Source organism: Podarcis pityusensis (assembly GCF_964106645.2).
Source record: "Podarcis pityusensis genome assembly, chromosome: 9".
NCBI lineage: Eukaryota > Metazoa > Chordata > Lepidosauria > Squamata > Lacertidae > Podarcis > Podarcis pityusensis.
The window spans coordinates 19,481,473-19,506,472 of NC_138034.1; the positions used below are offsets into that span (position 1 = coordinate 19,481,473).

At 44.1% G+C, this 25,000-nt stretch overlaps 1 protein-coding gene across 2 annotated transcripts; it reads right to left on the reverse strand.

Annotated features, from left to right (window-relative positions):
- Nucleotides 1–4,519: 4,519 nt before the first annotated feature.
- TMEM33 (transmembrane protein 33) lies at nt 4,520–20,480 on the reverse strand. 2 transcript variants are annotated; one of them, XM_081020188.1, is made up of 7 exons: nt 20,180–20,480; nt 15,965–16,059; nt 14,780–14,967; nt 12,773–12,840; nt 12,081–12,214; nt 10,596–10,679; nt 4,520–9,478 (listed from the first exon to the last, which is right to left on the reverse strand). In XM_081020188.1, the coding sequence occupies exons 1-7, from the start codon at nt 20,234–20,236 to the stop codon at nt 9,349–9,351; spliced, it is 756 nt and encodes a 251-aa protein (XP_080876314.1). In that variant the 5' UTR covers nt 20,237–20,480; the 3' UTR covers nt 4,520–9,348. The 2 variants fall into 2 exon arrangements, with proteins under 2 accessions (XP_080876314.1, XP_080876315.1); XM_081020189.1 differs by lacking the exon at nt 20,180–20,480 and adding an exon at nt 16,498–16,586.
- Nucleotides 20,481–25,000: the final 4,520 nt, after the last annotated feature.

A 25,000-nucleotide genomic window follows, 5' to 3' on the forward strand; every position in this document is an offset into this window, starting at 1 on the left:
CGCTCTTCCTCCTCTATTGCAATTAGCTGTATGTTTTGAATAGATTGTGTGTGTGTTTATTTCATAAAATTTATACACCGCTTGATTGTATATAAAAAAAGAGGCTTACGATACGTACATAAAGCAGTAAATCAAGAAAAAATTATAACCCTACTTTAAAAAAGAAAAGTTAAAATACAGTGGTACCTCGGGTTAGGAACTTAATTCGTTCTGGAGGTCCGTTCTTAACCTGAAACTGTTCTTAACCTGAAGCACCACTTTAGCTAATGGGGCCACCCGCTGCTGCCGCGCCGCCAGAACACGATTTCTGTTCTCATCCTGAAGCAAAGTTCTTAACCCGAGGTAATATTTCTGGGTTAGCAGAGTCTGTAACCTGAAGCGTCTGTAACCTGAGGTACCACTGTACTAAGAGAGATTCAAATCACTTCCACACACACACACACACACACACACATATATATATATTACTGGGGTGTTTGAGGTTTTAGCATTGGGATGCGGGTGGCGCTGTGGGTTAAACCACAGAGCCTAGGACTTGCTGATCAGAAGGTTCGAATCCCCGCAACGGGGTGAGCTCCTGTTGCTCGGTCCCTGCTACTGCCAACCTAGCAATTCGAAAGCACAAAGTGCAAGTAGATAAATAGGTACCGCTCCGGCGGGAAGGTAAACGGCGTTTCCGTGCACTGCTCTGGTTCGCCAGAAGCAGCTTAGTCATGCTGGCCACATGACCCGGAAGCTGTACGCTGGCTCCCTCAGCCAATAAAGCGAGATGAGCGCCGCAGCCCCAGAGTCGGCCACGACTGGACCTAATGGTCAGGGGGTCCCTTTATCTTTACCTTGAGGTGTTAGCAGAGGGGTAGTACCTCTGCAGAGGGAGACATCATGTTCCTTCTGGGGTAATTTCTGCACCTTTGGTCCCCACCCTGCACTCTGCTCTCACCTGTGGCTCCTAGAAGCTGTCAGTATGCAACTGCAGCCACCACCCCACCAGGAATGGCCTTGGCCAGGAAAAGTAGGTGAGGGTAGCTTATGGGTCTCAAGTTAGGGACTTCCCCTGCATGCAAAGACTGGCTCCGGCAGATAGAGCAGACAAGACCAAGGGTCTGCACATGTATTGGAGGGAATAAGAGGCAGCTGGGGCATGTCAACCTGAGAAGGAAACCTCTGACCCTAAACATTTTGAAAAATGTTTTATTATGTTTTTACATATGTTGGAAGCTGCCCAGAGTGGCTGGGGCAACGCAGAAAGATGCGTGGGGTATAAATAGTAAAATTATCATTATGGAATAGGACGTCCCTTTTTTCATTGGTATGCCTGCTTCTTGGGAGAAAAGCAATGACAATCCTAGACAGCATCTTAAAAAGCAGTGTCATCACCTTGCCAACAAAGGTCCGTATAGTTAAAGCCATGGTTTTCCCAGTAGAGATGTATGGAAGTGAGAGCTGGACCATAAAGAAGGCTGATCGCCGAAGAATTGATGCTTTTGAATTATGGTGCTAGAGGAGACTCTTGAGAGTCCCATGGACTGCAAGAAGATCAAACCTATCCATTCTGAAGGAAATCAGCCCTGAGTGCTCACTGGAAGGACAGATCCTGAAGCTGAGGCTCCAATACTTTGGCCACCTCATGAGAAGAGAAGACTCCTTGGAAATGACCCTGATGTTGGAAAGATGGAGGGCACAAGGAGAAGGGGACGACGGAGGACGAGATGGTTGGACAGTGTTCTCGAAGCTACCAGCATGAGTCTGACCAAACTGCGGGAGGCAGTAGAAGACAGGAGTGCCTGGCGTGCTCTGGTCCATGAGGTCATGAAGAGTTGGGCACGACTAAACAACAACATTTTCATTGGAGAAATGTTGGAGGGTATGTAGGACACATGATACTGCTTTCACACTGTGGTTGTAAAGGGTAAGTATTTTAAGAGGAGGTATCAGCAGGTTTGGGGGAGCCCCAAGGTTTCCAGAAGCACACACACACACACACACACACACAAATATAAATATAAATGGAGAAAAATCCCTAAAGTGGGAGACCGGGCAAAACAACTCAATGAACATGCTCAATGGGAATGCAGTACTGACTGTCAAAGCAGGAGGAAAACTAGGGGAATGGGATGGAGTAGAGTAGCTGAAATCCTGAACAGCTGCAGGATTGTTCTGTTCCTACTTGAAATAACATGAATACCTGCAGCGCTATAAACCAGCCATTGTGATTCTGATAATTTCTTAACTAGCCTATTCAAAATACAATAGGGTCACTGTGGCATTTTGCGAAATGCCTTAATAAATTCAGACTGGGTGCACCTAAGTTGCTCCTTACAGAGTTTCACTTCCTGTTTTCCTCCATCGGAGCAGCCTGATGGCACACCAAATTCCTATTCAGAAATGGACAGATGGGAGAAAAGTGCTCATCCATGCCCTCCAAACACAGCTGTTTTTCGCTTAGTTGGGATTATGGACGATAGTAGTTAGAAGGGACCCCAAGAGTCATCTAGTTCAACCAACTGCAATGTAGGAATCTCAACAGATGGTTCCCCATCCAATTGGAAACCATACTAGACCCTGCTTAGCTTTGCAAATGTGTTAGCAGTTTTATTTCTGCACCACTAGGGAGAAAAACAATTGAGGAGGGACAGTTGGGGGGGGGGCAAGGAGAGACAGAGGAATGCACAGGCAAATGAAAGGTTAAGCACCTCTGTCCTTCCCACTTCTAATATATTTCATATAATTCACCACTCACTGAATAGGGATTCTCTAGCAACCCAGTTCTTATGCCATTGTCTGCCACCATTGGATCCAAGTGTGCCACACACCCTACTCTGTGAAAATGCTTCAGGGCTGTTTCGTAACTTAATTATTTCAAAGTGCTGTCCACGGACAGGTAATCCTCAATAATGTTACCAATTTGAAAGGAGAAAAATGGTCCTTTGCAATATGACTAGGAAAAGCAGAGATACATGTGATAATGTACCACCAGAGGGCAGTGTTTGGGAGGAGAATAGAATGATTAAAATAAGTTTTCTCAAAACATGCAGCCCCTAGTCTAAATGAAGCGTTGCTTAGAATTGCAGGTAGGGTAGCCATTTAGGTACTGCCAAAAAAGGAGGAGATGCAACGTCAAAACAGAAGGCACAGATTTGCAAAAAGGAGAAGGAGGAGGTGTGAGTATGGATGCAAAATTAGAAACAATCAGCTATGATTTAAATAGAAATACATTTCACTATGATAGGGAAGATTGTGACCTGGACAGCAGACTGAGCTGTCCAGGTCTTTAAGACACACACATTTCTCTGTTTCGGTCTCCATCTTGGTCTCTGTCTGACTTGGACTGAGCAGCCCTTCAAAAGAAAAGTCCTCTTACAGCACTCCAATTAGAGCACTGTCCGGGGGGGGGGGATATCACCCCCACCAGGTTTCTGAGAAGGCATAACCTAAAACAAGCTTGTTCCTTGGCTCAATTGTCACCAAATTCAGGTGGCATTTCAGCAGAGGCAGACTTCCATCCAAGGTAGATCAGGTTCACAAAGGTAGTTAATTGCAGCAATGCTGCAACATCAGATCACATAAGGGGCCTAACTATGCCCCTTCTTCAAATACCGTATTTTTTGCTCTATAAGACTCACCTTTTCTCTCCTAAAAGGGGGAAATGTGTGTGCATCTTATGGAGCGAATGCAGGCTGCGCAGCTATCCCAGAAGCCAGAACAGCAAGAGGGATCACTGCTTTTGCTGCGCAGCGATCCTTCTTGCTGTTCTGGCTTCTGGGATTCAGAATATTTTTTTTCTTGTTTTCCTCCTCCAAAAACTAGATGCGTCTTATGGTCTGGTGCATCTTATAGAGCGAAAAATACGGTATATAGGATATTTACCCAGGTGTAAACAAAACTGAGCAGACACAGAGTTCCTTTCCCCACCACCACTTCCACTTGTATTGTAATTCGGGTGCAGGCCTAAGTCATCACACCTTTTCGGCAATTAAGAACAACTCCCAGCTGCTTGAAAGCATTCTAGCAGCACCATCCAAGAATGTTTGTTAATATTTAGAGTGCTTAGCAGCATTCTCCTGCCGCCACTAAACCTTAGGCCAGTACTTTGTACCTGACCACATCCCCTCATTTTCACAACCTCTGTAGAGATAATGGGAAATGCAGAGGCGGCTTGTTTGGAGGAGAATGTGCCAAAGCTCATTGAATTGTGTCCAGAATGTAGTAAGAAAGAAGGCAGTTCAGGATACGTGTATCAATGTACATCGGTGCACTTACATCAGCTATGAATCTAGTATTATGCCCTTATCCTGATTCACTGTCCTTTTACTTCCCACTTCTACAAGACTGTTCCAAAAAATCATCACAATGATTCCCGCGTCTTGCATCATCCAAGCAGCAAAGGGAAACCAAGCTCTAATAACAGATGCTGCTTTGCAATCTAAACTGGTGTGACTATGACTGCTTACAATTTGGGGGTGAGGAGCGTATGGGGGAACACAATTTGATTTTGACAACATCAATAAAACCAGAGATGTGACAACATAGGAGGGTGCAATTTAATTTGCGTTGAAATAAATATTAGGCATACAGAGCGTCGTGAATGAAAGAGGGTCACAATAAATTACGAGCGGAGACATTTTGCACAATCATTCCAGAAAGCCCTTGGTATTTCCAATTTCAGACCATCGAATTTATCATTTTTGCTGATTTAAGCAGAACTCCAAATAAATATGGATCTCAGCGCTTACTTCCACAGGTACTGGCATGGATAATTTACAGTTGTGATCCAATTTGTAAATCAGCAGGGGCCACTAAATTGCAGCATAAAAAAGAAAGAGCGAATGAGGTCCTTTTTCCTTTGTGTCAGCAGGCTGCGATGATTATGTTTATTAGATTTCCTTGAAAGGGTTTCACATTTTCTCAAATATGCAGGAGAACTATTTCCCCTCTGAGGCCGGCATTAGCATTTTGTGCCTCAGTCCTCGAAGACAGGGAAAGTGATGAATTTTTCAATTGGTTTTTTGAAATGTATGCTCAGCCCCTGCCAGCCAGGGTACAGCAGCAATCTGCCACCTAAAAATGGCGCCGTTACCAAGGAAGGAGCAGGTCTTCTGCATGGAAATATACGGAATGTACTATGTGAACAGACCAGTATAACTTGATTCAGCTAAGGGCTGTGCGCGTCTATTCTTAGGTGGGCCCAATCTGCCATATGGGGCTGGGAAGCTAAAATCCTTCTAAAACAGCTGCTTGAACTGGATTCAATACCAGTGCAGCCCCTTTCCCTGCCCAATAGCTGACAAAGGACTTTTTTAGCACCCATCTGTTTCCTGCATCAGCTGAGGCCCCACATGCACAGGCCTAGATGATGATCTGCACATGTTCCCTTGGATCTGGTCCGTAGTATAAACAGGGTCACCCATTTTGCAGTGCTGGCAGGTCAGACCCCCATAACCAATACCAGAGTTATGAAAAACAGCCAACATGTTCGAGTTACTTGAGAAATTATGCAAATATACTTCATTTGCATATGTTTCAGAGGACCTCACATGCGTCTTTTGGGATGCAAATTTCTACTTTTAGCAGAGAGTATACACAGCTCTGGGCACAGGGTATGAAGGAAGGTTTTTCATTCTCCAAAGGCCTTTGGCTAAGATTCAATTACCACAAAACAACTTCTAGGAGCCCAGGGGAGGGGCTGTAGAAGATTAGCTCTGCCCCTCAACTGCTGCCCCCCTGCTGCTCAGTACACTGCTTTGAAATTGGAGGGGACTTTTAGAAACTGTTTGTAATAGATCTGCAAGACCCTTGGCTGGAACCTAAACAGATCTTTGCACCCCAACTTTTATATAGAAGGCTATAAAATATAGAACGCTAATGGAATTGAGTTAGCTGTAAATCCCAACATTTAAAATCATATTCAGGAACCAGTTGTCTTGATTAAGTAATAGTTCTGGGAGGGGTGTAATCCTGAAGGCTCTGAAAAACAGTCTTCCAAGAAATCCAAAGATAGATGATAGATAGATAGATAGATAGATAGATAGATAGATAGATAGATAGATATGACATACAAACACTGACTTGGCAAGCGTGATCACTAAGCATTGTGGGTGAGGACTGGATGCAGCAGCCCATCGGCAAAGCTATGTTTATTGAGATTCATAAGAATGCAGATGTACATTCCTGAGTGACCAGTTATGTGTGTTTTGTTGCCTGCAGTTGCCGCTGGATTGGGGTGAGGACTCTGTTGTGTTTCTTTTCCTCTAATGGAATTATACTCCAAGCCTCGGGATTCAACATACAACTACAAATAACGTTAAAATAGGTTCAGACATTTCATTCCAGGCTACCACCACAACAGTCACTTTATTGCTGTAGAAATTTTTATAAAATCCTCAAAGCAAGAGAGCCTAGATGAAAAAACTCATGAAGCATTCCTGCACACTAGTGTGCGCCTTCCCTATAAGTAGATGTTTATGAGCCAAAAAGCTAAAAGGAGTGCAATCAACCAGCCGTACCAGCCATTTTTAAAGCTGCATTTGTCCATACCCGGAAGTTTAGCAAGCAATGCACAGGGTGGGCTATCGACAAGCTAATGAATGAGTTCAATCTAAATGACATTCACATTTAATCAAAAAGAAATAAGGTAGTTACAAGGAAACATAGTTTTAAAAACAGCGGCAACGTTCCAAATTATTTAAATGTATCATTCAGTTCATGCAGTTGTTAAGACACTAAATCATGAAGTGGCTTAGAAGAATCAATGAGTAAGTATAGTGCCTGGGCAAATTCCTCAATTCTAATATGCAGGCACTCAATGGGAAAAAAACAATTTAATCTTCATAAATAGCAACAAGCTGACAGCGCAGTGCCTTCCATTTAAGGAGAAGATGCACACACACAAACACACAAGTTTACATATCTCCCCAGCGCAAGTTCTCCATCAGATATCATAGAAGACTATGCCTGTAACATACATACTTCCTGGCCCTTTTTAGGATGCCTTTTAGATCTTACTATCCCTGGCTCAAGAAGGGCTGAACACATTCAAGAGTAAGCCCGGAACACTTAGTGGGGATTTATCACAAGGAAAAACCCAGACTGGGTTGCGCGTTTAGGACATGTGTTCGCTAAACCATCCGCTATCTCCCGAGTATTTCTCAGGAACAGGTTGTATTCTGAGTGGTCCAAGTAAAATTACGTGATTCGGACCAAGTATACACAAACAGTTCGGCTGGGAAATATCACACAACTGAATACTCCTGCATAGTTAGGAACTGGGAGAGTGGGGGGCAGGAGAGCAATGAAAAACAGCAACCTGCCTACACCAACCCCCAACCTCAAGTCCAAGAAGAATTTTAATAAACACCAAGGTGTTTGGTTAGAAACAGATGCCTAAATTGATTGCCCTCCGCCCCCCAAACCCCAACTTTTTCTGCCTCCCCAAAACACACCCACACTCATATTTTTTTCTGGGGGGGGGGTGACATAAAAAATGAAAACAAACAAAAAAAAGTAGTCACTGGAGTGATCAGAAAGGCTTAAATTTCTCTGCCCAGACTCTTGGTGGATATGAAAATAACCCTTCCCCAGTTACCATTTCAGAAGCAGAGAGGGGCTAACAGCCCTTTTCTCAGCAGATCTGCAAGGATCAACTGAAAAGGGATGGGCTATGTACCTGTGCATACAAGTGTGTGCAGTTGCAGGTGGGTTGACTACAGAAAAACTTTTAAAAAGTTGGTCAGCTCTGCTTCAAAAAGAAGAAGGCAAGTTATGCACATGTGAAGCAACTCAGTTTAAAATGCTCTTCAGTCCTCAGGACATTCAATAACCGGCTTATCATGGGAATCAAAACTATTAGGTTGCTGAAGTTAAGTGAACCAGTTTGTGCAGTTTTTTTCCTTCTTGGTATGCTGAAATAGCAAATGACCAGACTTCCCATTACCTCTGCTTTGTAAGACAACAGCCCCACTTCTACTGAAATAAAGCTACAATTAGTGGAAGAGCGCTTCTCTAGGGAAGAGGTAATGCAGTATTATTTTATTCCTGTGGTGGGAAACTTGTGACCCTCCAGGTCTTAGACTAGCAATCCCATCATCCCTGACCCCTGGCTATGCTGGCTGAAGAAGATGCGAGCTGGAGAGCAACATCATCTGGGGGCCCAGAGTTTCCACACCTCTGCTTTACAAAATAGTTCCTCTAGTTTCAGCAGGATGGGCAGGATGCTTCCCTGTGCAGGCGCAGCACCCACAGAGACAGAAGTCCTATGAGGTCGCAACAGAGCTGTGTTCCCACAATCACATCCTCTCCGTTTCCTGACCATGTGTACAGGAGAAAGGGATGGAGCAGGAGACACATGCCTACACCACATTATGGTCCGACACATCTGCAGTTATGCCCATGCATATAAACTGAAGGTGGAGGAAGAGAGAAGATTCATGCTCAAAACTTGAAAGGCAGACCTATGTCATAATGTAATTTACAGCTACTGCCATGTTTAGCATTGCACCATGAGTATGCAATGGTGTTTGGAACTAGCCTAACTGCATGAACTTTAAGAATTACCTCACAAGGGCAACACTTCCAATATATATTGAAAATTAATGTAACATCCATCTTTATTATTCAGACTTTTCAAAGAGTGGCATTTTAAGAAGCCTGCTTTTTGGAAGACAGGGAAAAAATAGGGCATTGAGATGATCTAGAGAAATATTTACTTTACAAAGAAATAAAGTGCTTAGGGAAGGGTGGAGAGCTTTCCATTTCAAAAGCATTAAATAAATCAGAACAATGAAATTTGATGCTTCGTTCTACTGTTCACATTTGAAGTAGGTGCCAATTGATTTGTATTGACCACAATGATTTACTCAATTGACTAAGCCTGTCTCATTTACTGAATGGAAGGAATACTGACTCAAATGTACCGCATGGGTAGAGATTTCAATAGGTACCCCTAAGAGGCTACTAGTTATGTTGCAGCCACAGCTTATAGCTTGTTAGACACAATCCAGCTAGTATTGCCTGGACATTATTATTTTTTTGAATAAGTATTTTCATTCAGTATCGAAGAGGACATACATGACAGCACAAAAGCCATATTGTACAATGCAGGGTTGTCACCACTGTTTTGCATTGCAAAGTATTCTGTCTAAGATGGCAAGCGTTCATCTTCCACAAAGCACGGAAACATCTTGAAAAACAAGACTTTTTAAACATATAGGATACAATTCACAGAACAGGCTCTTGGAAGAAAACATGTTTCCATACAACCTTGACTGAGATCCAGAATTTATAAATCACCAGCAGAAATACCAGCTGCTTAGAAAGTTCGTCAGACAAACATACGCATGTTTCCAGTGTTGACTATGCAACAGTTGGTGCCAGTCTGCTTATAAAAGAAATGCTGCTGACACAGAGCCTTCGTATAAACGCCGGGCAGGACGGTTTCATGATGACATGCTCAACGACAATCCGAAGTTCCGTGAAGAGGGTTCTGAAAATAACAGACACTTTTTACAGAAATATCTTTGCAACAGTAGCTCCTACATCTCACTCAAACCTTCATCAAAATCAATAATAACGAGGAGGAGGAAGAGGAGAACAACAACAACAACAACTTATAACCTGCCCATCAGGCTGGGTTTCCCCAGCCACTCTGGGCGGCTTCCAAGAAGAGATTAAAAATACATTAAAACATCAGTCATTAAAAACTTCCCCAAACAGAGCTGCCTTCATTACCATAGCCAGAGAGATTCTGAGGTTTGCAGAAGTACAAAAACATTTAAACACACAACATTATGGGACGAAACCATTCCCATACCAGAGAGGGCATTCTGTAATTTGATTACCAATGTTTCTAAAATTAAGACAACTAATGGGCAACAGAGGACATCCCTGTTTTGTTCTATGACTAAACATTTTGGGGGGGAGCAATCTGAATTATTTATTCTAATTGTGGCCTGCTATCTATATCTATATCATCTATATCTTCGAAAGCCTTTACAATTTTTTTGGCCAAAATCACATTTCTTAACTATTTCCATTAGATAATTTGGTTCTGGACAATCAAATAGTTTTAAAATATCAAGTGAGAGGCTTGTTAAAGGTTATGATTTTTTCTAATGAAATAAAAATGTTCAATAATTTCCTTATTGGATCAGTAACTCTTCACCCTGGAACAAACCCAGATTGGTCTGTCTGTATACAGCTGCCAACAAATGTTTTTAATCTATTGACCAGATTGGCTGTAAAGATTTTATAATCTAGATTTAATAAAGAGATTGCTTGGTATGATATTGGTGGAGTCCTTGTGAGGTTTGAGAATAACTATGATTCTTGAATGCTTCCAAGTTGCAGGAAGTAGGTTACCGGCTAAAATATCATTGTATAGCCTAGCCATTTGTGGAAGCGTTTGTTCCTTAAATGTTTTGTAAAAGGATGCTGGGAATCCATCAGAGCCAGGTGATTTTCCCATCTTCATGTTTTTAATTACTTCCTTTAACTCCTCTTTTTAGTCCATCACATGGCAACACCAAGGAGCCAACTGTTTAAGCACTGTATTTACAGATGATGACAACAACAACAACTTTAAATCGTAATTGGTTTCTTACCGGCAATATGGATTTCGGCGGGAGGAATAACGGAGTGTAAGAAATCTGTAGTAAATAAATGGCTGCAGCAAGCTTCCCTGCCCACTGAAAAGAACAGAAGAAAAAAGGTGGGGTGGTGGAGGGGTAGATTTATTTAAAAGGATACAGTGTAGGATTTGCAATAAGACACCACCTTATGTTTTTCTTCACACATAGTAACTGCTTTGACCTGCAAAAGACCCTTACAACTAAATAAATGTTTTCACACAGTATTTGACATGCACACACTGTGACGAATGACAGCCGCAGATCATTAAATAAAATGTGTCAAGATGGCTGAAACATTAAAACCATATAAAGGAACTAGTGTTGCCCCTCCTGCAATGAAATTATGTAACTTTAGTGTATGTTTACTCAGAAGCAAGTCCACCGTGTTCAGTAGACCTTTCTCTCGGACAAGCATGCACTGGAAGGAGCTGCCTTGTGGCAGAATTCTGTGCATATTTACTTAGAAATAAATTCCACTGAATTCAATGGTACCTGGAAGTTTGGGGTGGCTCCCCGTCTGTGGAACGCTCTCCCCAGGGAAGTTTGCCTGGCACCTTCATTATACACCTTTAGGTGCCTTTGGTTGATTGACATCCTTTGCCCTTTTAAAATGTGTTTTTTTGGGGGGGGTATTGTTTTTATTTTATTGTTTTATATATTTTGTGGTTTTGTATTTTGATTTTGTTCTGTGAACACCTCTGAGACCTCTGGGTATAGGGAGGTATATAAATTCAATAAATAAATAAGAAATTATAATAAATTAACAGTATATGCCATTCTTCCATCAGTGGTCTGCAAGGTGGCTTAGATACAAAGGATGGTATTTAAATAAATAACTGTGCAAGGGGAATGAGTTTCGCTTGCACAACAGGACTTCACCCCTCTCCTCCTCCTGTGCACACCCTGCTCCACCCCCAAATCTGCTCTAGAGGGTTGGGGGAACTCCAGAACAGAATTAGGGGGTGCACGGTGGGAGGAGAGGGGCAGAACATTCTGTTGAACAAAGAGAAATTATTTCACTGATAGAACATTTTCCTTAATGCTACTTTGAATACAACCCTAAATTAAAACACAATACTACAAAATAACGGGCACTTAAAATGCAATATTATCTTTTTGGCATCTGAATCAGAGCTTTCTTCATGCACATGAAAGTAAAATTTCTCCAAAGGAACAAAAACAGACTATGCAGATCTTTGCCTTAAGGATCAAGAAATCATCCTTACATTAGTCAGCAAGCAAACCCTGTGCATCTTAAAAATAGGGTTCTTAGAGCAGCACAGCCACAGGGTCAGGAGATGGTGAGAAAATCACAACCCAACCTTAGTTTTCACCCTGCAAAGACGGTCCCTTATAGGGACATTGCAATGATAAACAAGAAACAGTCTGATTCTGTATTCCCAAGCAGTTATAGAACACCATCTGAATAAAAATAAAGGTTAATGTTTCATCTCATACCTGAAAAGCATAAACACAGTAGCTGGCATCAAGAAGATCTCATTGCAAGCTATAAATTTCAGGATGTTTTGCTGGTTAGCGTTTAACTTGTCCAAGAGATTTCTTAGGAAAAGAAGACTATTTGAACCTCGTGCCTTGAAAGAAGGGAGTAAAAAAGCAATGTCAGGAAACTTTGTGTTATGTATACAAAGTCAAACCTTGGGAATACTTTCAGCTATGCTATAATTATTTTATAAACCTTGAAAGGCAGTCTAAATAATAAGCAGGAAAACTGAAGAATTTTGCAAACCTTGCTACAATGTTTATTATGCAGGAAACGGTAAACCTAATATTCAGTTTCAGTTCCCCACTGCCCCCATTTAACCCAAACAACCCTGTGAGGGAGGTTACATTGAATAATGATCAAGGTCACCCAGCGAGCATCACAGTTGCATAGGGATTTGAACCCAAGTCTCCTCAGTCCTCATCAAACATTCTGGCTCTCCACGCGTATCCTTTTCTTTCCTACTTGCTAACCCTTTGATAGAAGCAGCAGAACTGGATGAGCTACACAAACTGTGGCAGAAAATAGCCAGATGCCAGTTTTCAGTTTACCCCTTAAAAAATCCATGTCTCATCTGAATCCTGCCCTCCTTACAAAGAGCAATGTGGCATGTAAGGGGCACAAGATCATACACTAACAACATACTTACATCAAGAACCTTCTTTGTGTAGGTGGCAGCGTGAAGCAAAGAAAACAACAGAACTGGGAAAATACTCACTGAAGTTAAAGTTAAGGAGAATTACAACCTCACGCATGTTATTTCACACTATAGTCTGAATATTCAAGCACATCGTCCACTTGTGTCAGCATGTAAGCCTGCGATCTCTTGCTTTAAATTCAGATTCTTTCGTATGAGAAAAAGTTTGGACCTTAAGGTTCAGGTGATTAAAGTTAGGTAGCTTTATTAAACACTTAGTGACACAGAACACAGTCCTAATCATGGAATGGAATTTGAAAATGGTGGTTAGCGGTATGCACTTGTAGAAGTATAGGCATCCAGCAGTTTGTGTGTACTTAACTTATGTAGGGCCAGAGTTAAAATCAGTAGATCAATGTTTTAGAGTGAAATCCTATACAGGTCTTCTCAGAAGAAGGTATAGGATTGCAACCTTATTAAATAAATTGATGGGGCTAAGAAATATGAGCTCACTTGTTTATTTTGATTCAGGTACTTTACATCAATAGGTAATAAATAAGAGTTAATAAAGGTGGTGCTTCTGTCTAGGGTGAGACTAGAGGTGATGAGGCCTTAATTTGTGTGACTGCCCTATACATATATAAAGCAGGAATTGAGGTGGTAAATTCACTAACAACAAAAAGCACACATAAGGCAGGGGGTGGAGAGATAGAGTTCAGCTCCCCTCTCCCCTGAGCTTTACCTCCTTGTAGTTGATTACTCCAGTCAGCGGCGGAGGAAGCAGCTCGGGCGCCTGGGGTTGCGTGCCCAGGAGAGAGGCAAGCCACCCATTGGGGCGGGGCGAGGGCAGGGCACACCGTGGGGCCTCCAGAGTCTGCCTGCCTCCTCCCACTCAGCCGCCCTACAGCTGGAGGGGGGGAGGTAGTGGGTGGACCGTTTGGGCAGCGCGGAGCCTGTGTGCGCCCAAGCCACCGCGTCTCTCCCAGGATAGACATGTGGCTTGGGCGTGCTGCAGGCCCCATGGTGAGTGCCGCCTGGCATTTTGTCACCCTCCTCAGTGGTGACACCCAGGGTAGCCCACACCCACTGTACCCCTCCCTCCACCCCTGACTCCAGTCCAGTGGTTCTCTAACCTTTTTCTGTGGGCCACACTTTCAGAATGAAATTTTGCTCCCCCCACACCAACATTTTTATTTGTAAGAAGTACATTGGAAAACAATGTGGGGCTATCTTTGAAGGTGTCCCGGAAACTACAACTAATCCAGAATGCGGCAGCTAGACTGGTGACTGGGGGTGGCCGCTGAGACCACATAACACCTGTCATGAAAGACCTACACTGGCTCCCAGTACGTTTCCAAGCAATTCAAAGTGTTGGTGCTTTCCTTTAAAGCCCTAAATGGCCTCGGCCCAGTATACCTGAAGGAGCGTCTCCACCACCATCATTCTGCCCGGACGCTGAGGTCCAGCACCGAGGGCCTTCTGGCGGTTCCCTCACTGCAAGAAGTGGAGTTACAGGGAACGAGGCAGAGGGCCTTCTCAGTAGTGGCACCCGCCCTGTGGAACGCCCTCCCACCAGATATCAAAGAGAAAAATAACTACCAAACTTTTAGAAGACATCTGAAGGCAGCCTTGTTTAGGAAAGCTTTCAATGTTTAATAGGTATTTTAGTGTTTTGGTGGAAGCCGCCCAGAGTGGCTGGGGAAACCCAGCCAGATGGGTGGGGTATAAATAATGAATTATTATTATTATTATTATTAAAAGAAAGAACTCCTAGTGGTGCTTGATTTATAGCAAATAACACAACTACTTAATATTATGATCATGGGACACCCTGAAAGTATAAAACAACACAGCTAGGCAAGAACATGAATCTGGCCCATCATGACCCTTTAGGCTTTGTGGCTGAGCAAAGGTACAAGCTGGAGTAATCCCTGATTTAAGTCTAGCCCTCTACGACAGCAAAAGCCCAATCAAACTATTACAGAATTGGAAGTATTACAAGACTCGTAGAAAGGATACTTGTAACAGGGTAGGAATTGACAAAGATGAGGGAATACAAAAGGTAGTGGCAGCTGTCCTCCAGCAAGGCTTGAGCCAGGAACGCCCTGCTTAGCTGAAAATGTGGTAGCCTTTGGTGAAGTCGAAGGGCGCTGGTGAGAGCATTTGCCAGCAAGGCACGTTGATAAAAGCTAGCTGCTTCATGCAACCTTGAGAATTATCAAAGGAGAGGTTACCATACAAACCGAGTTGCGGCTTCAAGTCTTCCTCCCAAGAGAATTGCATCATCATTTCAGTCTCTGAAGCCCGCCCTGCTAAGCTCTGCCAAGATGTAACTGTTACTCAGTCTGAGAAGCATTCCTGGCGCTTGGCACTGAACTCTACAGGTGTGCCAAGTTTGGGGGAGTGGGGGGAGGGAAGAATGCCATTTAAAAGTTTTTCAATGCAGTTATCTATTTGACGTTTCTTTGGAGAGAAAAATGGCAGATAAATAATAACATAGTAACTGGAATCTAGTTAAATGACAATATCAAAACCTAAACAATAAATGACACTCACTTGATCTGAAGGTGTATAATGTACAGATTACTGGACAGGTGTAAAGTTGGTTCTTAAACAGAACCAAATATCAAGCACTGATATTTGCTAAATATTGGTCAAAGTCTAACCAAAGTCAGTGATATAGGTTTCCTGAATTTTTTCCTGTGCAAATTTAGGCTAATTTGCATTGGAAATCTTTCAGTCAGCATTTAAACACTTTCTGATGGCCTAGAGAGTGATCTAGTTGAGTATTCAGTAAGCAAAGCTACAAACTTTGAAATTGCTAAGCTTGCCTAATACTGTAGTTGAAATGGGCATCCTTTTGTTGTCACTAATGAACTTAACGAAAGTTAAAACTCCCACATAAAAATAAAGCACTGGAAAATCTTCTGCCCCATATCACTGACTGATATTTCGCATCTACACACTACACTGATTTCCAATGGACAGCTAAGAATATAGATTGATATCTCATATTAAAATGGACGGGAAGTAATAAAAGCTTAACCTTAACTGGATTAGAACAACTGTATATGCATATAAAATGTGATACAGAGCTTTTAAGCATAATGTATGTTTTCTGTTTCATTCTGTCGCTAAAAAAAGCAGTGTCCTTTCTAAGGATATCAGGGGCACTACTGCTTTAAAGAACATTATTATACATACCCTAGAAGAGGCAGGACAAATAAAGCCGAACAGTAAACTGTGAATATACGGGAAATCCACATTGCTGTATCCAACTTATTAGTAATCAGAAATTGCTGTAATGAAAGGGAAAGTAGTTAGTGAATAAATATTTATTTATTCTTTTTATTTATTAAATTTCTATCCCATCCATCCTCCCAAAGCAACCCACTGTTTTACCCACTGTTAAAGAACAATTACCCACCAAACTGACCAGATCCAGAACCAACATAGATAACAGACAATACGAAGAACGCAAAACTTTGGCTTTCTCATAAAAGCAAGCGTAAATAATAAATGAAAAAGCAATCTCCACACAGTCGCTCTTAAATTTGGAAGACATAATTATGAGATTTCTAAAGACCTATGTTTCATGATTGCATTTTTGTAACTGTAAATTTTAAAAACGGTTTTTAATGTCACAGTTTAAACTGCTGTAACCCACCCAGGGATCATAGGGTGAAGAGGTCAGGCAATAAATTAAAATTAAAATTAAAATAATTAAGAGGGTTAACTTTGAATATCTGCTCTTTGAGAACCACAAGGCTAACTCAGCTGCTCTCTGCTAGCACCCATGGCAGATAATGGCTAGGAAGCAGTTCTGGTGAACTTCACCACCTTCTGGAATGGAACAGGACATCCCAAAACCAATCCCTACTCGGTCTAGGCTCCAAGGAAGCCTTGTATAGCCCTCCATTGCTCACAGAATGAAGATATCTACTTTGCCCCATGGCTAGGACAGGTGGTGACTAACTGAACTAGCAATCCCTCCCATATCTGAGCAGTCAGGGCAACAGCAGTGGCTGCAGTCACCTTTAAGAACTCTCAGGACATTTTTAGTAGTGCAGGCATTTACCATATAAAATGCCCTGGGAGGAGTACTCTGTAGAAAATGAAGTCACCACCATACTGTGGGACAGTCATTTAAAAAAAACCAAAGAAGGTTTCTTCTGTTAAACTGCTAGCAGATAAAACTTTTAGGCTGTGTTTTTATGGAAGATAAGGAAGCTATCAGAACTCAGTGTTTCGTGTTTTCCCCAGAAGTCCATCTAGCACCAGGTATGACTCCTATCTAAAGGTCCAATTCAAACACTTCCTGAAAGAGGATAGAAGTAGCTATGACACAGCCTGCTAATAGTTTCACCAATGCAATACTGCAAAGTGTACTACAACTACATTCTATCAAGGCAAAGCACCTGTTGAAGGGCCACATGTTGTGCAAACCTATCAAGACAAATGCAGCCCCATCAGCCAGAAACAGCAGCTCATAAAAAGCTTTTGTTGTTGGTTTCTGCTCAGGATTGCAAAAACAAACAGGCTGTCAAGTATTTTGTGGGTCCAAATAAACAGCTGGTGGTCTGCATCTGGCTTAGTGGATCACAAGTTAAGCAGGCCCAGCATGAACTACCACCGGTAGCATGAAACTGCTTGTGCATTTCACCATGACTAATATGGTGTTGCAAGTTGTTATGTGTATGTGGAAATATCAGCTAGCCTGAACATTTTGCCAGTGGCCCTGCCTGCCTATAAACTAAATGGGGAAAGGTAAATCTGGTTTCCAGGGAGGCAGCCACACCCATCCTACATAGACAAGAAATGAATCAAATTGCCCAGAACTTGACTGTTGCCAGTTCCCTGCCCTTTTCCAAAATATGCTTTTAGTTCATGGGTTTGCAAATTTCCAAATGCATTCAGATTCAGCCCATAAAAGAATTTACTACATGGTTTTGGTATCATACTGCCACTTCATTCCAACCTTTACACTTTTTTTCTTTTAGATCTAACGTGCATATACACCTGACAACTGAGGAAACAGCTGATGACCTGGGCTCTAACCCACAATAGCTTGTGCTGTAGGTAACATTTTTTAGCCTCTTTACCAGTCAGTGTGCAAAGGGAGGGGAATAATTTTGGCCCAGTGAGTCAGATTTTTACCTCCGCATACACTGCAGACCACTTTTGACAGTGTGCTGGGCCACCCAGTTGTCAAAATTTGCCCACGGGAGTGGAAGGAGATAGTGACCCAGCAGGATTTAACTCCCTATATGTCAGCTGATGCTCAAGCCTGTTTTCTGCACCAAAAGCAAGCAGGATTAAACTGATGCACAGGGAGTTTATTCATGATTTCTAAAAGGATCCAAACACATTTCTACTTGCCCCACAGGTAAAGGACTCCTGGACGATTAAGTCCAGTCAAAAGCAACTATGGGGTTGTGGTGCTCATCTCACTTCAGGTCTAGGGAGCCGGCGTTTGTCCACAAACAGCTTTTCAGGTCATGTGGCCAGCATGACTAACCTGCTTCTGGTGCAACAGAACACCATGACGGAAACCAGAGATCATGGAAACACCATTTACCTTCCCGTCGCAGCGGTACCTATTTATCTACTTGCACTTGGATGCTTTCGAACTGCTAGGTTGGCAGAAGCTGGGACAGAGCAACAGGAGCTCACCCCGTTGCACGGATTAGAACTGCTGACCTTCCGATCAACAAGCCCAAGAGGCTCAGTGGTTTAGACCACATCGCCACCCGTTCCCATATACCCAACATCACATATGGTGTTAGGCATGAGACAGGTGTCTGTGGTTTGGGGAAAATGGCTTGGCAAGCCAACTTTGGCTCACAAGCCAGGGGCTCCCCATCCGTGGTACAGTGGTACCTCGGGTTAAGTACTTAATTTGTTCCGGAGGTCTGTTCTTAACCTGAAACTGTTCTTAACCTGAAGCACCACTTTAGCTAATGGGGCCTCCCGCTGCCACCGCGCCGCCGGAGAACGATTTCTGTTCTCATCCTGAAGCAAAGTTCTTAACCCAAGGTACTATTTCTGGGATAGCGGAGTCTGTAACCTGAAGCGTATGTAACCCGAGGTACCACTGTATAGGTAATACAGAACTAAAGAAACCAATGGTCTTAGCATCAAACAACTTCCTAAATACCTACGTACTAGTGCAGTAACCTAAACATCTGTTGCATAGACCATGTTTCAGAAAACAGCCAGAACAACTTAGGACTCTTGACACTGAGTTGGCTCCTCCAGCCTGTTCCACAAACCTTTGCCAAAGGCAGCAGTGGAGAGGAAAAGGCCAAGCCTGGAAGCTTTAGATTAAAAAAGTTAAGAGGAACTGAAACTTCTCAAGGGCAATTAAGAGGCAAGAGAGGGCAACTTCTAATGGAGATGTGAAACAGGGGACACTGTCACAGTGACAAAACTGCCACTGCCGACATCAAAATTCCCTCCTCTACACAACTATCAGAGATTCAGAATAACCCCTCAATGGAGTAGGGGGGAGGTGTGCAGTTGTGGCGATCTGCTCCCACATGTGCCCATTGATACATGAACAGTTAAAGCGTTGGGACTATGACCTGGGAGGCCACAGTTTGAATCGCTGCTCAGTCGTGAAGCTCACTGGGTGACCTTGGGCCAGCCTCCATCTCTCAGCCTAACTTGCCTCACAGGGTTGCTGTGAAGGATGAAAATGTGGAGGACAACCACCACCTTAAGCCACTTGGAAGATAAAGGCGGTGTATAACTTAATCAATTAACACTGCCTCATTCATAGCCCTGAAAACTGGGCTTGGGGGGGGTGTGAGCTACGACACCCCCAATCTCAGAATTTGAGCAGATTTGCCCTGATACAAGAAGAGGGTACAATACTGGAGTCACCCCACAGATTTGAAACGACCTGAAATCAGAACTCTCCCTACAAAGAAAACCACATAGGAGCGTATTTATAGACTCACAGAAGGACAGAATTATTATCATTATTATTATTAATTGAATTTATATCCCGCCCTATACCAGGGGGTCTCAGGGCAGTTCACAGAGTTGGAAGGGACCCCTCCGCAGGGTCATCTAGTCCAACCCCCTGCGACATGCAGGAATCCTTTTCATAGCTGTCAACGTTTCCCTTTTTTTAAGGGAAATCCCCTTATTCCAAATAGGATTCCTCGCAAGGAAAGGGAAAAGTTGACAGCTATGCCTTTTTGCCCTCCGTGTGGAACTCGAACCCACGACCCTGAGGTTAACAGTCCCCGGCTCTACCGACTGAGCTACGCCGGGGGCTGAAGAGGCGTGAGGCCGGTTTCGAATAAAATAAAATATAATCCTCTCAGGCGGAGCGTTGGGATGCCGCCCCGCCGTGGGTCGCAGCAGGGCCGCGAAGGCCGCGCTAGGCCGCCCCCGCCGGACTCAACTCACCACGGCTCCGCCGCCCGCGCCTCCCTGCATGGGCCCGTTCTGCGCCGTGTCCGCCATGGCCGCGCCGCCCACCGGCTCCGCTCGGGGCGCGAGGAAGAGGAGGAGGAGGAAGGAAAGGAGAGGCTCGGCGACGAGAGGGTTAAGCGGAGAGCGGGGCCTGCTCGTGCCGCGCGAGGGCCGTATCTGGCAGGCCGGAAGCGGGGAAGGAAGAGGCGGCGGTTGCCGGCGGCGGCGGCGGCAGCAGGTGCGCGGAAGGAGGCGAGCGAACGAGGGACACTCCTCAAGGCAACCCCGCCGCTGAGCAGCCCGCGTCGCGCAGGCGCAGAGGGGCGGCTTCCGGGTCGCTCGGGTAGGGGGGCCGTCATCCGGTGGAGCATGCTGGGTAATGTAGTCTTCGAGGCGCAGCTGCCTTATTTCGGGACAAGGTCGCTTTGATATTTAGTTTTGGAACCGGGCAGGGTGCTTTTCATGCATTTATTTTCCCCTCTCATTTACATATATATATATATATATATATATATATATATATATATATATATATGTGTGTGTGTGTGTGTGTGTGTGTGTGTATATATATATATATAAATAATGTTTATTTTATATATATAATTTTTATTTTATATATATAATTTTTATTAAATCTTATGTTTTACAATTTAGAATATTCATTGAAACAACCTTAAAATGTCAGTGACTTCCCTTCTTCTCTTTCCGTGGTTCATTTTACATATCATAAATCCCTGCATATTTTACATAAACTAAGCCATTCAGTATTCCATTTTTACATCAAACTTGTTTACACTGTTGAATTTATCTTAATGCTGCCAACGTTTTCAAGCGTACACAATTTTCCTCCATATATTCAATAAACATTTTCCAGTCTTCTTGAAACGTATATTCTTCTTGTTCTCTTATTCTATATGTTAAATCCGCAAGCTGCGCTAATAATAATAATTATTATTTATTTATACCCCACCCATCTGGTTATTCTGATGTTCCATCAGTTTAAGTTTCCATTTTAAGGTAACAGCGGGCATACAATTTAAATAAACAACTCAGCGCCTGCAGCAGAAAAGCCTTTGACACTCTGACGGGCTCTGCTCCGCTAGGCAGCGGCTGTCGGCTGGCCTGGCTCTTCAATCCCTGGACTCCAAATCTCAGCCCCAGATTCTTGGTCTGGTGCCCCTGAGAGCCTGGCGCCCGGGTGCCCCGCAGCCCTAGCGCCTATGGCAGGGGTCTGCAACCTTTAAGACAAAAAGAGCCACTTGGACCCGTTTCCGAAGAAAAAAAAAACTGGGAGCCGCAAAACTCATCATTATAAAAATAACTTTTTTGTCACTTTTTTATTATTTCTTTGTTTGACCCCTCAGAATTACTCCTCCTCATAGAAATAAACGTTAAATTAACAAGTTACCTTTTTGTGTGTGTGTGTTCTTCACTCCCCTTTCAATGCAGTGACCAGCGTACATGCCCCTTACAATGTAGTGGGCGGGTTACAGATGTGAGTTAAAATCCAAGAATCTGTGGAGCAGTTGATCACAGTCAACCAACACTGATCTTGCATAAACACACACAAAGATGTGGGTGAGAGAGAATGATATTCAACTTCGTTCAATCATAGTGCACAGTGGTGTCGTCAGGCATTTTCAGATCCTCCAAGTGTCCCTATTTTCTAGGGAGGTCTCTGATTTAGAGAAGCCGTCCTGGTTTCTGATTTGATCCCGAAATGTCCCACTTTTCCTTAGGACATCCCTATTTTCATTGCAGAAATACTGGACTGTATGGAGTTATTCGACTCCCAAGCTGTCTGAAGGCAACCCTGTATAGGGAAGGTTTTTTAAAATGTTCTATTATGTTTTTATATATTTTGGAAGCTGCCCAGAGTGCTGAGGCAACCCCATAAGATGTGTGGGGTATAAATAGTAAAGTTATTATTATGGAATGGGAACATCCCTATTTTCATCGGAGAAATGTTGGAGGGTATGCATTTATTTATTTTTTAAGGACTTAATGGTCTTAACACAAACATTCAGACACACGGCGAGAGACTTTAGATGCTAATCAATGGCTTGCGGTCAGTGGACTCGGGGACTAGGTTAGTCTCCTAAATGTTCCTGGTAAATTAGAGTGCAGTGGTACCTCTGGATGCGAATGAGATCCGTTCCGGAGCTGTGTTCGCATCCTGAGTAGAATACAACCTGCGCATGAGCGGGTCACGTTTTGCCACTTCTGCGCATGCACGTGACGTCATTTTGAGCGCCTGCGCCTGCGCAAGCAGCGAAACCCGGAAGTAACACGTTCCGTTACTTCCGGGTCTCTGCGGAGCATAACCTGAAAACGCTCAGCCTGAAGCATATTTAACCTGAGCAATGACAATCCTAGACAGCATCTTAAAAAGCAGAGACATCACCTTGCCAACAAAGGTCCGTATAGTTAAAGCTATGGTTTTCCCAGTAGTGATGTATGGAAGTGAGAGCTGGACCATCAAGAAGGCTGATCGCCGAAGAATGGATGCTTTTGAATTCTGGTGCTGGAGGAGACTCTTGAGAGTCCCATGGTCAGCAAGAAGATCAAACCTCTCCATTCTTAAGGAAATCAGCCCTGAGTGCTCCCTGGAAGGACAGATCCTGAAGCTGAGACTCCAATACTTTGGCCACCTCATGAGAAGAGAAGACTCCCTGGAAAAGACCCTGATGTTGGGAAAGATGGAGGGCACAAGGAGAAGGGGACGACAGAGGACAAGATGGTTGGACAGTGTTCTCGAAGCTACCAGCATGAGTTTGACAAAACTGCGGGAGGCAGTGAAAGACAGGTGTGCCTGGCGTGCTCTGGTCCATGGGGTCACGAAGAGTTGGACACGACTAAACGACTAAACAACAACAACATGACTGTATTAAAGTATTAAAGTCTTGCGCCTCCATCCCAAAGCCTGGAAAGCTTCTGCCCTCCTTAGGGAGGGAGGTGAGATGCTCATGCACGGCGTCAGGACGTCACAATATTGCCCTCCCACCCCATCGCCCTCTCAAGCTAGCATCTCTGGCCCTAACTGTTCCCCTCCCAAAAAATCCGGGCCTCTGATTTAATGTGTGTTATTTCACCTCCCTCAAAACGTAGTGTGCCAATCCAGCTATGTTTGGGGGCTCTGCTACTTATTCTTCTGAGCTGAACCCTGGACAGCAGCCCCAAAGTTTTGCCTGATGGGACAACTGCACACGAAAGAAAAGGACCGTTTTCATTCATAGTTGTATTGAAGAATGAATTTTGGCCTGTGCAACTTGTTGTGCCGCAGGATAAGAAAAGCTGCACCTGGTGAAATTTGCACCTGCATCGCCACTCAAGTTAACAGGCCGCTGTTTTCCATGGCATCTGTTCTCCGTATTTATTCCCCTTGTTCCACCACGCCGGGTCAGGAACTTACATTTCTGCATTGGCGGCCTGCTCCGCAAATATTCCGATGTGGCTGTTTGAGGTTGCAAGGGAGACAAAAGGGATGGGGAAGCAACTTTAAGAAAACGTTCAGATGTTAGTGTCAAACCCCTGACAGAAAAAGGCCAAGAAGACAAGCGAGGGGGGAAGTGTGAAGAAACGGACAAAGCTGCCTGTCAATTAGACTAGGTGAAGCTGAAGCTGATGTCTCCTCTGCCAGAAGAGATGAAACGCCGAAAGAAAAGGGCCAGGAACAAGCAGCACAAAGGGGTCGGACGTTGATTTGTGCAGCTAAAGCTCTGGGTGCATGCGGCCCTCCCTTGATCGCAAACAGAGCCCATACGAAAAGCGGCCATTGCTATCCACACTTGTGACTATGCAGCTATATCACACCTTTTATCCAAGTATCTCCAGGTGGCGAACATGGCTCTCCTCCCTCTCCATTTTATCCTTTCAACAACCCTGTGAGGTAGGTTAGCCTGAGAGGGAGGGACTGGCTTCAGCATGCTTCATGGCTGAGTGGGGATTTGAACCCTGGTCTCCTGAGTTCTGAAGGGGCGCGGGTGGCACTGTGGTCTAAACCAAGAGCCTAGGACTTGCCGATCAGAAGGTCGGCGGTTCAAATCCCCACGACGGGGTGAGCTCCCGTTGCTCGGTCCCTGCTCCTGCCAACCTAGCAGTTCCAAAGCACATCAAAGTGCAAGTAGATAAATAGGTACCACTCTGGCAGGAAGGTAAACGGCGTTTCCATGCGCTGCTCTGGTTCACCAGAAATGGCTTAGTCATGCTGGCCACATGACCCGGAAGATGTACGCTGGCTCCCTCTGCCAATAAAGCGAGATGAGCGCCGCAACCCCAGAGTCATTCACGACTGGACCTAATGGTCAGGGGTCCCTTTACCTTTACCTTTATCTCCTAGGTCCTAGTCCAGGGGTCAGCAACCTGCGGTCCATGGGTCGTTTAAACGGCCCACAAGCTGCCCCCCAACTGAGCCGCCCACTTGGTGAGTCCCCGCGCGCTGTGCTAAACCGGCACAGCGCGGAGCCGGGACTTGCTTCCGCAGCACCAGAAATCACATCTGCACAGACGCCAAAAATTGCATCTGCACAGACGTGCTCCAACCCAGGGAGCAATCTCCGCTGGAGTGAACCGGCCCAGGCGAGGTAAACCTCGCCAACCCCTGTCCTAGTCCAACACTACACTACACGGGCACCTCCCCTGCCTCTCTACAACCTGGTGTAAGTCAGCTTCCAAGGTAAAGGGAGCAGCTCCCGGTTCCCTTGGCACATGCCGCTTCCCTTGGCAGTTGTAGATTTTCACCCTTCGTTGAAGGAAGGAAATGATTGATTAGATAAAGAATCCAGGATGGCTTTGCAGAGATATGAGCTCTAGAAG

What these genes read in the sequence shown, in the direction of transcription:
- TMEM33 (XM_081020188.1), bottom strand. Translation starts at nt 20,236, where the DNA reads ATGGCGGACACGGCGCAGAACGGGCCCATGCAGGGAGGCGCGGGCGGC. An exon ending in TTTGTCCTGCCTCTTCTAGG is followed by an intron (nt 14,968 to 15,964) that starts GTATGTATAATA and finishes ATAATTCTCAAG; the next exon opens with GTTGCATGAAGCAGCTAGCT. An exon ending in ACTGTGTTTATGCTTTTCAG is followed by an intron (nt 10,680 to 12,080) that starts GTATGAGATGAA and finishes TGTTCTTTTCAG; the next exon opens with TGGGCAGGGAAGCTTGCTGC.